The sequence below is a fragment of the Numenius arquata genome, chromosome 20 (genome assembly GCF_964106895.1).
Source record: "Numenius arquata chromosome 20, bNumArq3.hap1.1, whole genome shotgun sequence".
Classification (NCBI taxonomy): domain Eukaryota; kingdom Metazoa; phylum Chordata; class Aves; order Charadriiformes; family Scolopacidae; genus Numenius; species Numenius arquata.
In genome coordinates this window covers 4234956-4248752 of record NC_133595.1, presented here as the reverse complement: position 1 = coordinate 4248752, position 13797 = coordinate 4234956, and the positions used below count along the sequence as shown (strand labels likewise).

Here is a 13797-nt window from a genome sequence, read left to right as displayed (position 1 = left end):
CACAGAAGATCAGCAGTGCCCCGTCCTGCAATCCCCATATTTGGCTGAATAAGGAGGAGACTGGGCGCTAAGAACCCAACTCTGCTTCTGCTGGGTTTATGGGAAGCCAACACTTCGCAGCGGACCTGTCCCACAAGGAAAGGGTTTGATATTGTCAGAGATTTTAATCCGCATGTATTTGAAATATGATATGGGAACCAGCACACTAAAATCGGGTTTTGCCTCCTTTTTTCAGAAAGGACTTCCAACAAAAGAAAAAAAATCTGCCAGCAGACTAAGCGTTCGGCGCTATCTTCAATCAGGCAAGCCTAATTATACCCATTATACTGATGAGGAAGCACTGGCACAAAGCTATGCATTCGCATGGCTACAGATACAAAGCAAATCAATGGCAAAGCTGGAAACAAACCCAGGAATCATGGTGATGAGCTCATCACCCACCTCAGCTCAGCCGCATGCGGCTGGTCATGGATGAGACCACATCCTACCCATGTCCAGCAGGTCACAGAGCTGGTGAGGCGCCCTCCACACATCTATGTAACAGGGTAGAAGTTTCAATCCCAGTGCTGAGATGGCTTGGGGTGCTCTGAGACACTCCGGGGACTGGTCACATAAGCCAGCCCACAAAGACCAGTTCCCTGAGCTCGCTGTGCTGGAGACAGACTGGCGGGCTGCGGACACCCATCAGCCAGAGCATCAGGTCTGAGCCACCAAGATACCCCGCAACCACACAGACCGTGGCAGGGATGAATCATCTGCTCCTCCTCCTGAAGCAGCTTAATCATCGTCCCTGCATGTGGATCCTCGCAGCAAGGTCCAGCCTGATCTGTCTACGTATTAGCGATGCCCTAGCACGTAAAGCCCAGAGATTTTCCTTGGCACCAGGGGCCAGCACTCGCCCTCCTCCCTCCCTGCCAGGTGCTGGGTGCTGGGTCTAAGAAAGGCTGCAGAATCCCTTGGGATTGAGAGTCATTACATAAACAATACAACAGGATCCCGGGCTGTAATTGTAAAAGTGCCTGAGGTCTTGGCACTGAAGTCTGCTTCAGCAAAGGCCTCTAAATGGAGACCCAAACAAAACAAACAAAAGCCCCAACTCTGTCAGCACTTAATGAACAATAATAAATAATAAATAATAACCCTAAGAGCCAACCTAAGAAGACAGATGCGAGGCACCAGGGCAGCTCTGAAGAAACCCTGTCCCTACAGCAGTTGCCCTCCCTCCCCAGTCTCCAGCACATTGAGCTCAGGCCACCGGGTACTCGCAGGGTTGGGTCGAGAGCGGGGAACCTGGATCTCTGTCGAGTGTGCGCCCCCCGGTACGAGAGCTGTGGCCTGGGTAAGCTCCCGGATGAGGACCTTCACCTGCTAAGTGAGCACACCAAGTCATGCCTAGCTCTTTCTTACTGCAGGTTCTCTCTTTAAGTGCTAAAGGCAAAAAGGAGCAGATGGAGCCGAGCAAGGGAATCCAGATAGGTGCGAGTCCGGAGGAGCCTCTCCCAGCATCATTATAGCCTTGACTCAGTCCCTCACCTGTGCCGTGCAAGCTGAGCTCCCGGCAGGACACCGGGAGAGCTGTTTGGCAGGAACACGGGCTGAAACAAAGGGCCTAATTTAAGTATTTTTATAACTCGGTACTTGTGACAGTGGGTTTAGCAGTTGCCAGCCATCTGGAATAAAGAATTACAGCCACCTCCCCTAATCCTATATTGCCTAAACCCTAAAGCTGGTTATGGTGCAAGGATGAGGCAGCAGGTTGGGAGGAGGTACTGATGGGAGGGTGGGGGTGGAAAAGGGACCACAGGAAAATTCTCAAACTTATTTCTTTTTCCTGCGAGGTGCTGGGTGGTCCCAGATGTGTCAGAAGTATTTTTGCTAGGAATCAAGAGACGACAGGATGAAGAAAAAGAGGGGGAGAAGGGAGACAAGGAGTCCTCCATGACCACACAGCCGCATACACCACACACACACACACACTCTCACACATGCACACAGAGGCTTACTGGTCCGCGCAGGGCTGTCAGGTAAATTAGATCTGAAAGCTGACAATTTCTGACCATATTTCCTTGATTATTTCAAACAAATGCACACCAGCCGCTGTAAGGAGATTAAAGTGACATAAACGTCCCGAGTGGGAGGAGGGAGGGCAGAGAATTCAGGTCACCCCCATCCGTCCCCCATTTGACAGCCGCTATATCGCTATCCAATCCAATAAAAAAATCCCCCCCTTTTGCTTTAATTAATTTTACAGCTAGCTTGCTTAATTACTTTCAATCAAAATCCTCCTGCCATCGCAAAATTAGAGATGGTTGAGCTCCATTAGCCTAAATTCTTCATTTCCATATAGAAAGAGGCTCCCTCGGCAAAGCCAACAGGGCTCCCTCCTATTCAAGCTGCCATCGGACAGATGCCTGTCCCTCTGTCTGTCTCCAGTTCCCTGGGAGAAGCAGGGGGAGAAGGATACGGTCTTGTTCCCACCAACCCCTTTCATGAAGCATCTCCTTGAGAGCCCTGGACACAGGAGGCACCTCTGCTCACAGCAAAGACCATGAGAGGCGAGAAGGACAGCCTGCCCTCGTGGCCTCCTGCGGCCACGCTGGAATGAGCATTTCCATGGCTGCATGAGGGAGCTGGGATGGCAGGCACCCTCCTCTCTGCCGGGCTTTCTGTGGCGGGGATGGGATCTGGAAGGGACACCTCTCCTGCTAGGGCTGGACCGGACACTGCCACTGTCATCCCACAGGCGTGCAGGCACCACTAACTCGAGCTGGCCTCTGCCGGACAGATGGAAAGGACATCGAGGGGACACAGGGGCAGATCAACTTACATCTGCCTGCTGTGGGGTTTGGTACCTTCCTTGGGAGCATCTGGCACTAGCCGCTGTCAGAAACATGACACTGTGGACCACGGAGCTGCAACATTCCTGTAGCTCCTGTAGGCATCATTAGCACCTCTCTCCTGCGAACACAAATCATGAACCATCCCATTTTGGGCTGGTCTGAGAGCAGTCCCAACTGGTCTCATGTCCATGAAACCTCCTCAGAAGAGCAGGGAGTGGCAGCAATAAAGCCATACAGGGCTGGAAAGGAGACAAGAACCCCAAGCGGGTGGAGAGGACAGACGTAGGAGGAAACCCTGGAAGGAGCTGGGTACGCTGAGAGCGGAGGAGAACTAGATCCTCTCAAAGGACTGCAGGAACTGGAAAGAGTAACCCAAACGGCTCCAGTGGATCACACTGCAGTACGCTTTCCTCCCATTTTCTCCAATTTCTTATGGTCTCCTCCTTTCCCATCTCCCCATACTACTCGCAGAGCAATGGTGTTAAGGGGATTTTCCATATGCTCAGCATACTCCATGTAGGTACGGAGCCCTGGGAACCGCCTCAGCCATTTAACCCGGAGCTTGGCCCCTGCTCCCTCCTCCCGCCGCACGCACTCCTAACCTGGAGCCGCAGGAAGGTCCCACCGGCACCCCAGTCTCTGCACCTTCCCACCCTTCCAAGAGCTCAAGGGGATTCACGAGCACAAGAAGCCCAACTCCCCCCCGCCGACTCCAGGGAGGACAGGTCAAACCCTTGCTTCTTTAGAACAAAATGAAGAAGAGACAAACACAGACCTATTTTGTTTATAAGCTTAAAACTGAATCCAATGGCGCATCTACCTGGGGATTTTAGATTAAATGGTTTAAGAAACTCAAATAGGCTTTTTAATCCGGTCAAATAAAAAGAGCCCCAAAGAAGCAAAGAATTCACCCTGCCGAGCCTCATGGCTGTGAAGACAGCCGAGCAAGAACAGCTTTCTGACTCTCTGCGACTCCTCCCCACCCTGGCATGGGACATAATGTATTTGCCAAAACCTGGAAGCCTCAGATACACCCTGTTCAGGACTCGTGCAGATTTCACTTTCCCATGGATGACCCACTTCTATCACGCTGCATAGCACTTTCTTCATCCTTTTTGTGTTCTCCTACACTGCTCACCTGGGCCTTTCCCCCTAATATGCGAGCACCGTTCCAGCCAAAAGCAATCCAAGAGAAGGCACTGAACTCCCTAATCCCCATTCAACACACACATTCATGCGCCGTCTTTCATGCAAACTACCTCCCTGAATGCTTCACAAGAGACGGGCGAGAAGACGAGGGGCTGAGCAGCCGCGTGCTCGGCAGATGCAGAAGGGAGACCAGCAGGGTCTGCCAAGGGAAGCTCCTGCGGAACCGGACAGCCACCAAAGATCTGATGGATGGTGACCAACGCTACATGGACTTGGAGAGTTTGATAAACATCTGGAACTGAATCCTGACAAACAGCTCTCTTCTCTGCTGGATGACCACTTCTCCAGGACTTCCAGCCTCCTACCTCCTCCCAATATATCATATCTCACCAACTTTCCAACAGAAACTGTCCCCCCACCGCTGCTGTTCAACTCCGGAAACACTCAGAACCGGCCTTCCCCTGCACATGCTCTGCAATAAAATTCCCGACTTGTGTCTCGCCTGCTCCAATGCTCAGAGCAGCTGGGACAATAGAACAGAGAGGCCCTAAATCCACCAGACTCACCCTAAATAGCAATGGCCCATAATTTCGCCTGACATTCAGGAGCTTGTTATTCTTTCCCCTCGTCGCCTGGCTGGAGCTGTTCAGACCCATCAGTGTTATTCTATGCATTAAACGGGGAAAAAAAACAACTCAACAACAACCCAGAGAGTTTTCGAGCCTGCCCAGCGAGGGCTGAAGGGGCGGCATCCCTAGCTGTGCTGGCAGTGGGAGAACAGGAGGAATCAGTGCCTCAGAACCAGACCCATCCCTTCTGCAGGGGAGTGGGTCCTGCTGAGACCCTCAGCAGAAACACACACTTACCCTCTCCTCTGCTTCCATCCCTAGCAAGGGAGCTGCAATCTCTCCCAGCCCTTCCAGCCTCCCACCTGGAGCCCGGGAAGGCTTCTGCACACTCCTCCCCACCACCCCGGAGCAGGGAGCTTTAACCACAACAGTTTGGGGTTTGGATTTTTGGTTTTTTTCCAGGCTGGCTCCAGCTGATTAAGGACCTGCAACAGGATGTAGGGATTACAGCAGAACCTGGCTCCGCATCAGCTGGGGCACAGAGCCAAACGAGAGAGCGAGGATTGCCCCCAGCCTGGCTGCCAAACCGGCACTCGTCCTGTTGGGAGGCTCAAGGGCTGGAGCTCTCCCCTGGAACAAGGCCCCTGCCCTCGCTGGCTCTGCCGGGGAATGGCCCGAAGCCCACACTGACAAACGTGCCCACACGAAGGGCAGGGTTGCGAGGACGAGGGATCTGTGGCTTACAGGGTTTGCTGAAGGAAGGAAAATCCCTTACGGCCTCGCTCTTCATCCCTTCACCCCAGGCAACACAGAGGTGTGAGGGGCATCCCCACCTCCCGTCCTGAGCAGCAGGAGCAGCCCAAATTAGCGATGCCCCGTGATTCCCTCATCCCTCTGCCAGGGTCTGCACCACGTGGAGCTTCTAGCAGGTATCCTGGAATAACACACGGCAAAATACTCTGTGCTGAGTTTTTAATCCAGGAAGAAGTGATCAGGGAAGGCAATAATCTCAGTTGGCACACAGAGCACAGCAGGGTCTTGCTTCTGGGGAGGCATCAAGAGCAGAATTAGCTTCAAGGAGACTCTGGGGCTTTTTTTTCTTCTGCTAACACTGATCCCCGCCTGGACCAGCAGCAGCCCCCAGCATCTTTCTAAAGTGCCTGTCACTGCAATATCCAACTGCTGTCATTCCCTAGGGGACATCCCCCCCATGCTTGGGTTTTCCAAGTCCCCCCTGGACCAGAGGACAAGGGACAGTAGCAGCGAGAGCAGCCCTCCTGCTCTGACCTGAAGCTGTTAGCCTCAAGTCCTGTTTTAATCAGGTCTGGCAGAGCTGCTGCCTCGTTTCCCAGCCTGCCACCTCAGAGGGATAATTTGCCAGCGCTTTCTCGGAGAGCTCTGTGGAAGCACTTTGCAGAGGCTGACTATGCCTCTCCTTCGTGGCCAAATCCTGCAAGCTTCATGCTGGCACGTCTCCCTCTCCTAGTGACCCCCAGGCTCTGTCTGAGCAAAGGAGATCATGAAGATGCCAGGATTTGGTCCTCTCTTCCAAGCGCTCCCTGGCAAGACCTGGCAGTAAGAGGGGGAAGTTGCTCAGAGCAGCAGGAGGGGGTGGAAATCTGTCTGGCAGCAGCAGCGAAGAGACTTCTTAGTGCTGCCCACCAGACCCATCGTAGCAGAGAAACTCTGGAGTCAGCTCCTGCCGGCCCGGGGCTGCGGGGGGAAGGCAGGAGTTGATATTGCAGGCGGAGGCCACTGGGATACCATTGAAAGCTGCTAAATATGACCAGGTTAGCACTTTAGTCTTTAATGGCAGGTCACCATTAATAAACCCAGGGCCCCAGGGTGCAGTACAGAGCCTCCATTCCCCCCTCCCCGAAACACTCATTTCATTAACTTCACTGTGCGCGGCGCTCGGCACCTGTCAGAGGTTCGGCAGCCGGGAGGGCTGGCAAGGGTTAAGGACATCTCACGGCAGAGCTATCCACTCTCTCCTGACACCATGGGGCAGGGGAAGCCTCCTGCACATCGCCCCTCTCCTCCCCACTGCCCCCAGGTCCCCCGGCTCACGCTGGAGACCAGCCCACAGCTTTTGGACCCCCACAGACAGGGAAAAAGCACTGTCCCAGGCCCACGGCCAAGGGGCTGGGCGCCGCCGAAGGACAGCCAGAAACGTGGCCCCTAACCCCAGCTCCAGCACTGACTCCCTCTCTGGCCTTCAGGGAGTCACTTCACTTCACCGTGCCTTGCTTTCCCCATCTGCGGAAAGCTGACAGCGGCACTGATGGCCAGAGCAGGGGAGAAGGGCAGAGGGGAGTTACTTTGGATCCAGCCAGGGAAGAAGCTCGTTAAATAAAAAGGCTGTGCAAACAATAAAGTCCAAATCCCGATCTCGGGGATGGCGGAATGACCCAGGGGATTGCCCCAGTATCCAAGAGGGTGAGCTTGGCCATTGCAAAGGGTAAGCGGCAGCGTGGGGCCGGTGGAGCCAGCACAGGGGAGGGGACCACTCTGGCTCCACGCTCTCTGCAGCATCACACAGGCTCCCGCAGAGGCCATTGGTCCTGGTGGCTGCAGCTCGGAGGACAGGGAAGGACAAGGTGAGAGGAAAGCTTAAGGACGGGGCTTTGCTCCACCTGATTTCACTGTGACGCTGGCTGTTTCCTGAAGGGATGGTGGGAGGGGAGGAGGGACAAATAGATGTCCCAGCTGCCAAAAAACTCATACCAAGTCTCTATCGATCTGCCCTACTTGGCAACTCAAGCTGCAGCCACCGTCTGTGGTGCTGGATCAATAAGACCTGGGCGGACAGAGAGGGAGAGGCATTTTTATGGGAGGGCAGGGTCTTTAGGGGGAAGTATTTTGATTTTTAGAGTGACTGCAGAGTCAAGGAAGAGAAAATACTGAGACTGAAGCTGCAGTTTAGTTTGGATGCATTTCAAATACCTGCTGAGCCCTTTACACTGGGGCCCCAGTGACCTCCTGCACGTGGGAGCTGCCCCGGTCCTCGCTGTCCACCACCAAGAGCCTCTCGTCTGCCCTGGATGCTCTCAGCACAGATGTGCCAGCTACAACGATGGGCCAGTAACGCCACCGCCGCACAGACAGACGGCGCGTGCATGGGAATTCTCCAGGAGCTCCCTACAGATCCTCCCCAGGGACCTGGCGAGAGGCAGAGACTCCCACAGCCCGACGAGAAGGAATCGCCGTGCAGCCTCCAGAGATGCCTCAGGTCCCCAGGCGGCACTTTGCGATGGTTTCTGCAGTGTGACTGTCACTGGGGCCAGCCAGATGGGGAAGGTTCGGACCCTGGTGCTGGTAGTCAGGACGACTCGGCCAAGAAGACAGGCTCCGACGAGCCAGTCCACACCATTTCCATCCTGCCGAGCAGAAAGCATCACGCATTGGGCCCAGCCTCTTCATGGAGGAGACCACAGCTTGATAAGACATAGTGAGCCAGGCAAGTCACACACTGGGGAGCAGATGACCGTCACCGAACCCTTCTATCTTCATGTGAATGGAGACCACTTTCTTATGTTCAGATCGTGTAGCTGGGCTATTGCTACCGAGCCCTGGAGACCCAGTGACCTGCTGATACGGAGCAGAGCTCTGTGTCTGAACGCTCTGGTCACCCCAGCATTTTTCTAATTTTATGCCCATAACCCTATCGGGAGAAGCAGCAGAGGTGGACATGGAAAGTTTTTTTTCCCTAATACTGAGGGCTGCCAGGCAGGGCCAACTCCGGAGGCAGGAGTGCCCCGTTCCTAAAGGCAAGAGCCAGCGGCAGCCCGTCGGCTCCAATTAGAGCTGGCAGCAAGGGGGACGGTGCATTGGGTGTCACCTCCAAATGCCCTTTGGATAGATATGGAGAGAGCGAGCGGGGGGGAATCTGCAGTTGTTCCAACGTTTCTTGCTCAGCAGAACAACTGTTGCAGTCCTTTTAGCACAAACCCAGCAACTGTTCCCAAAAGCACAGCCTCCTCAGCTCCTGTCCTTAAAAAAAACCCAACAACCGATCTCCAAAATGCCGGCTTCTGAGTCAGGGCAAAAATGTTATTAACAAAAACATCACTCAGGGGTGGGACACCTGCTCCCTGACAAGCAACTGGCCTGGCTGCCCATGGTTAGCGTATTACATCAGGCCCCAAAAAGAGAAAGGAAAGGGAGGGAGAAGGGGAGAGAGTGGAAAAGAACAGACAGAGGGAGGATGACAGCAGAAGGGAGTAACAAAGACAAAGAAGAGCAAGAGAGGGGAAGCACAGAAAGAAAAGAGCAAGTGCGAGCGCATGTGAGAGACGGTGCAGGAGAGAGCGAGAGCGTGTGGGGGAGAGCAGAAAAGTGTGCGGGAAGTGGCGGTGTGTGTGCAATAAAGTGTGGGAGTGCGTATGTGTGAGAAAAGACGGCAAGCGTGTGTGCATATGGCAGAGACCGCAGTTACGAGGAGGAAGAGAAGAGTAAGGAAAGGGGGAACGACGCCACGAAAAGCAAAAAAGCTTGGAAAAAGTGTAACAAGAAAATAGGGAGGAATAGAGAAACAAAAGAAAAACTGAAGGCCATCAAACAAATGAGTCTAATAAAGCAAGGGAGCAAAGATAAGAGCAGGGAGGGAGGTATGGGAAGAGGAGGTGGGGGGCACTGGGGACAGGGCAGAGCCTGGGTGAGGGTCAGGCAGAGAGAGGGGAGGGAAAGGGAGAAGGGGACAGAAGAGAAAAAGGGAATAAAAGAAATAAACAGGGGGGAGGGAGAGAAAGATGTCTATTAAAAACCTCAGTGCATAACACAAAATGTCAGGGTTTATAGCTTCATTCTTGGCATTGCTGGTACTGAGAACCCCACACAGAAATGTCACTGCTTGTCATGTTTAATCACCTGCTATTTGTTAACACCTTCGCTGCAAGGAGTCTGCCCCTCACCCCTTGCAGGCTTTCCTTTTGGAGAATAAACTGCAAAAAGCACGCCTCTGCCTTTCAGGTCCCTTTGGAGAGTTTCAGCTGAACCCAGAGCCAGGCAGGGGCGGCCGGGCAGGGCAGGCACATGGGACATGGCCATTTGCTTTCCAGATGGGGCTTTCAGCACAGGGCAGGGCTCCTGCGGGCTGCAGCGGTCCCCGGCCGAGCAGGTTGCTGAGAGGAACCACGGTCGGGGAGGTAGAGGCTGTGCATAGACGTGAACGGGACAGAGGATGCTCCTGGGAGTGCAGGACAACATCAGGAGCAGTGGGGAGCAGGCGAGTGAGGCGAGTCTGGCGGGAGAATGACTTCAGGGCAGAGAGAGGAGACAGGAGTGAGAGGAGAAGGCTTGGCTCAAGGAATGAAGAGGCATGGGTATGTCAAGGTGCATGGGGCAGCAGGGGCAGGAGGAACAGGGTACCCAGCCCTTCCTCCTGCTGCATACACCCCCTGCACTCCCATCCCACCCATGTCCCGAGCTGAACACATACACATAAAATCCCTGAAATCCACGCAAGTCTGTAATTCTCAATCTGTTTGCCTGAACAGCAACTGTCACACAAAAGCAAACATCCAAAGCTATTAAATGTACAGTTACAGTTCCTTGCCCTGGCATCTGCACTGGTGACTTTGCTCTAGTTCCTCCCAAAGCCTTGGACTAGTGTTTTTTTATTTATGCCGGTTTTCCCCTGTGTCAGGCACCCGTGCCCCCACTGCCTGCACTTCCCACCCAGCTGCATACTGTCTGACATCACGTTGCACTGCTATAGAAATTATTTTGAGGCCATCACTAGACAAGACTTTTCCCTACTATTTCATGTACAATTGGAAAGAAATAAAAAAAACCTCTCCTCCTTACAGTAGGGCTCTCCCATATGAGCAATGAAAATCTAATTCTACAGTTTTCAGGTTTACGGAAAGAAATTAATCATCCCCCCACCTATATGAAGAAAAATTTAAGGATGTATATGCGAAGATCTTTACTGCAGCTATTTTGTTTTAACCAAAGAATGGTAATCAGCACCGTTTCAACACAAACGAGGGCTCAGCTTCAGCACGGTCCTTGCCCCACACTCTGAAATGCTTATGTCAGTGTGCAGCGTTTCTGAAGTGCTGATGCCAGTGAAGTCAGACTTCCCCTCTCGAAAATGAGGAGGATTTGGGGAGCTGAAGAAATGACAATACAATGAGCTGTAAGGGGTTCCTAAACGCATCCAAACTTTTTTTTTCATGCTTTCAACCAACAAAAAACTAGCAGAAGTTGGCTGCTGGAGACCAGCGCAAGGGTTTCTGCTACAGCCCCCCCGTGACTGCTGGGGACCCGATCCCTGGGTGCCCGGATCCCTCCTGCGACCCACGGAAACGGGCAGCAGAGAGCTGACGGCTGCAGCTACAGGACCGAGGGGCTTCCCGGTGTCATCAAGATGCTAAGGACGTGCTAGAGGAACATCCCCCACAGGAAAAAATACAAACCTGCAGAAACTCAGTGCTCATCCCTCTCCAATCCCTACAATACAATGTTAAAATCCAGTTTAGATCATCCAGGACTAGGTGTGGGACTGAAGTAAAAACCTTCAAGTCCAAACCAGGCAGTTGTGGAAACCCAAACTCCAGAGTGGAGTAGGACTTCACATCTTGGTCTCTGGTAGCGATGGCGGTGTGTTTCTATCCAAATTTTCTTCTGCATTTTCCTTGCATCAGTGTTCTCATGGTCTTTTGTGACTGAGATCCTTGCTAGTTTTCAAAAGCAACTACCTACATCTCAATGCCACACACCAGAAGGACCCTGTGGGTGGTGGGGAAACCTCCACTGCTGCTCCTTTCCCCCCCCTGCACTGAGCACAGGGGCTTTTGCTCCGTCCGGCACCTTTCCCAGACACCTACAGCCCCCCCAAAACTCCACAAATAAATTCAGGCCCAGTTTGCGAACCCGAGAACAACTGGGCTGTGAGACATGAGTCCGGCCGGGGATCGCCAGCCCCAGCACAGGGAGGACACACAGAGGCTCAGCCCAGAACTGGGGACAGTGGTTTCTGCCCCTGCCCCAAAGGACCGGCACGAGGTCCAGGAGCCACCCCAAGTCCTATTCCGGGAACGGGAACAGTACACAGAAAGGCCTCCCGCTGGCCTTTCGCCAAGGATAGAATTCACCCTTCTGAACACAGGCCAAGATGATCTAAAGTGACTACTGACTTTTGTTGCCCAACTTGAGTCACCTTAAATGGGCCTATTTTTCAAAGTGTCAGTGCCTAGCACAGCTGAGAATCGGGCCTCTTCAAGATGTCTAATACTACACGTCCAATCAACGCTTTAACAAGAAAGACCAATATTTCTCTCCTGTGTGACTTCTTCCAGTCTGGCCAGGCCTTTTATCTTTTTTTTTCCTCTCCCCTCCCTTCTCCTTGTTCTTTTCTTTTTCAGCTTTTTATGAATTTCTCTCAGCTTTCCTCCCTCTCCCCCCCCTCAAGGTCATGCGGCTCATTTCCACATTGAATATTTACTCAGCAAGCTAGGTCCTTTCACAGGCGCTCACCACAAATATGCTTTCTGATAAAGTCCAGAGAAAAGAAACTACAGAACCCAAAACAATGTCAGAAATAATAATAATTAAAAAAAATCCCAACGGGGCAAAGTGGGGCTGTAATGGGGTAGGATATTTCGACAGAGAAAACTAACAGGTAAAACACCCTTGGAGTTAGTTTACTCCGTTTCCCTGCATTTCCATGATTATTTTCTTGCTCCCTTTTCTTGTTTGCTTTTCTGAATATTTTTGTTCTGCCGTTAGGGCTGTGCCACCTACATGAGGAAGACTGTTACATTTAACCTCTTCATCCACAGTGAAACTCAAACTCGTTCGAAGGCCAGAACCCTTCCAGCCCCTGGGCACCACCAGCTCCTTTACAACAGCGACCCGGCAGCTCAAACCCATCCGGAGCAGGGGAGTTTTCAGCTACGTGGTTTGCTCGTTTTTCCTAAGCCCATTACTTGTAAGCAGCTTGCATAAAAGCATCAGGGTTTGTTCCTACCCTGGGTAATACACAGCACAACACAGCCTCGCCAGAGATCACACAAAGGAAGGTCAAACCCCTCTCCCCACTCTCAGGAACGGATGAGGCCCTTCGCATCAGTATGGTTAAGAGGGAGTGGGTCCTGGAGAAGCGTTTTCATATTTAATTACCAAGTCAGCTCACAGAACAATCCTACAGACTGTCTAAAAGGAAGAGTAGCTTCACAAAGTCTATATTCTCCAGGGCAGGTCTCAAGAGAGCCCAGCCCTCCTCGCTGCTCTGAGATGCGGCGATTTTGATAAACCTCCAACTCCAAAGAAACAAGATTTGGCCAACACAGCGTGGCTTTGAAAATCCAAGCCTCAGGCTTGCAGTGTCCAAGGAAGTTTTAAAATTATTTCTTAGTGACATCATTTCAATCTCCACGCAACCATCAGAGGCAGCTACTGGCCCTCACGTGAAAAACAGGTATTAAAAATGCCAGTTCCCTCGCTAACATCTCTTCATCTGAGATCCAATGCCGCTTGGCCTCCATGGAAAAGTAACTCTGCTGGCTTTTGTAGCCAGGTCATGGGTTTACGCTCATGAGTACATCTAGCCCAAAATGTCCCAAGGGTGACAGGCCACAATCTCCTTGCTAAGTCAGATTTGGGATAACAAGCATATAGTAACAAGAGGCTCCCACCTACCAAGACCCCTGAGGAACACTGCCTGTAGCTTCACCAATTTCTCAGCATGCTCACGTTCCTCATGGGACTGATGCAGGAAGTACTTGGCAAAGTTTTTCAGAGCAACATCATCCCGATCGAAATAGTAGGACATGCTGAGGTACACGTAGGAGGCGTAGAGCTCCAGGTTGATCTGGCGGTTGATGGTGGCTTTGCAGTCCTGGTGGTAGTTCTGGCGCACCTGGGAAGGAGGCGCTGCCATGGCTCTGCCAAGTGAGCTGCTCAGAAAGCAATCTCCTTTTTCTCAAGACAGCAGGGCTGTCCTCACTCTAGAGGAGCTGCTTTAGGTTTCTTACTATTGCTACTTTCCTTTTATGAGCCCACAATGGAAAAACAGAAATCTGGGGATTCCTCCCAGCAGGAGAGAGGTGATTCACAGCAATACTGCCTGCCCTCCACCCCTCTCCCTTGATTTCTATCTAGAGCCATGAGGCATCCCCCACCACTCCCAGGTGAGCAGCTCCCACCCGCTCCCCACTCCACCGTCGCCTGATGGCAGCCCACGTGCTGCCACCGAGCAGAGACCTAGCTATCCTGTTTCCATGGAGCCTGAC

The 13797-nt window shown here is 52.5% G+C and overlaps 1 protein-coding gene across 1 annotated transcript in view; it reads right to left on the bottom strand.

The window, feature by feature from the left end:
- CASZ1 (castor zinc finger 1) overlaps positions 1 to 13445 on the bottom strand; it is an 81908-nt gene extending 68463 nt beyond the window's left edge. The window contains exon 1 of the mRNA XM_074161448.1: positions 13205 to 13445. Coding sequence (XP_074017549.1) covers positions 13205 to 13445 — 241 coding nt within the window. The remainder of the gene's footprint in view (positions 1 to 13204) is intronic.
- Positions 13446 to 13797: the final 352 nt, after the last annotated feature.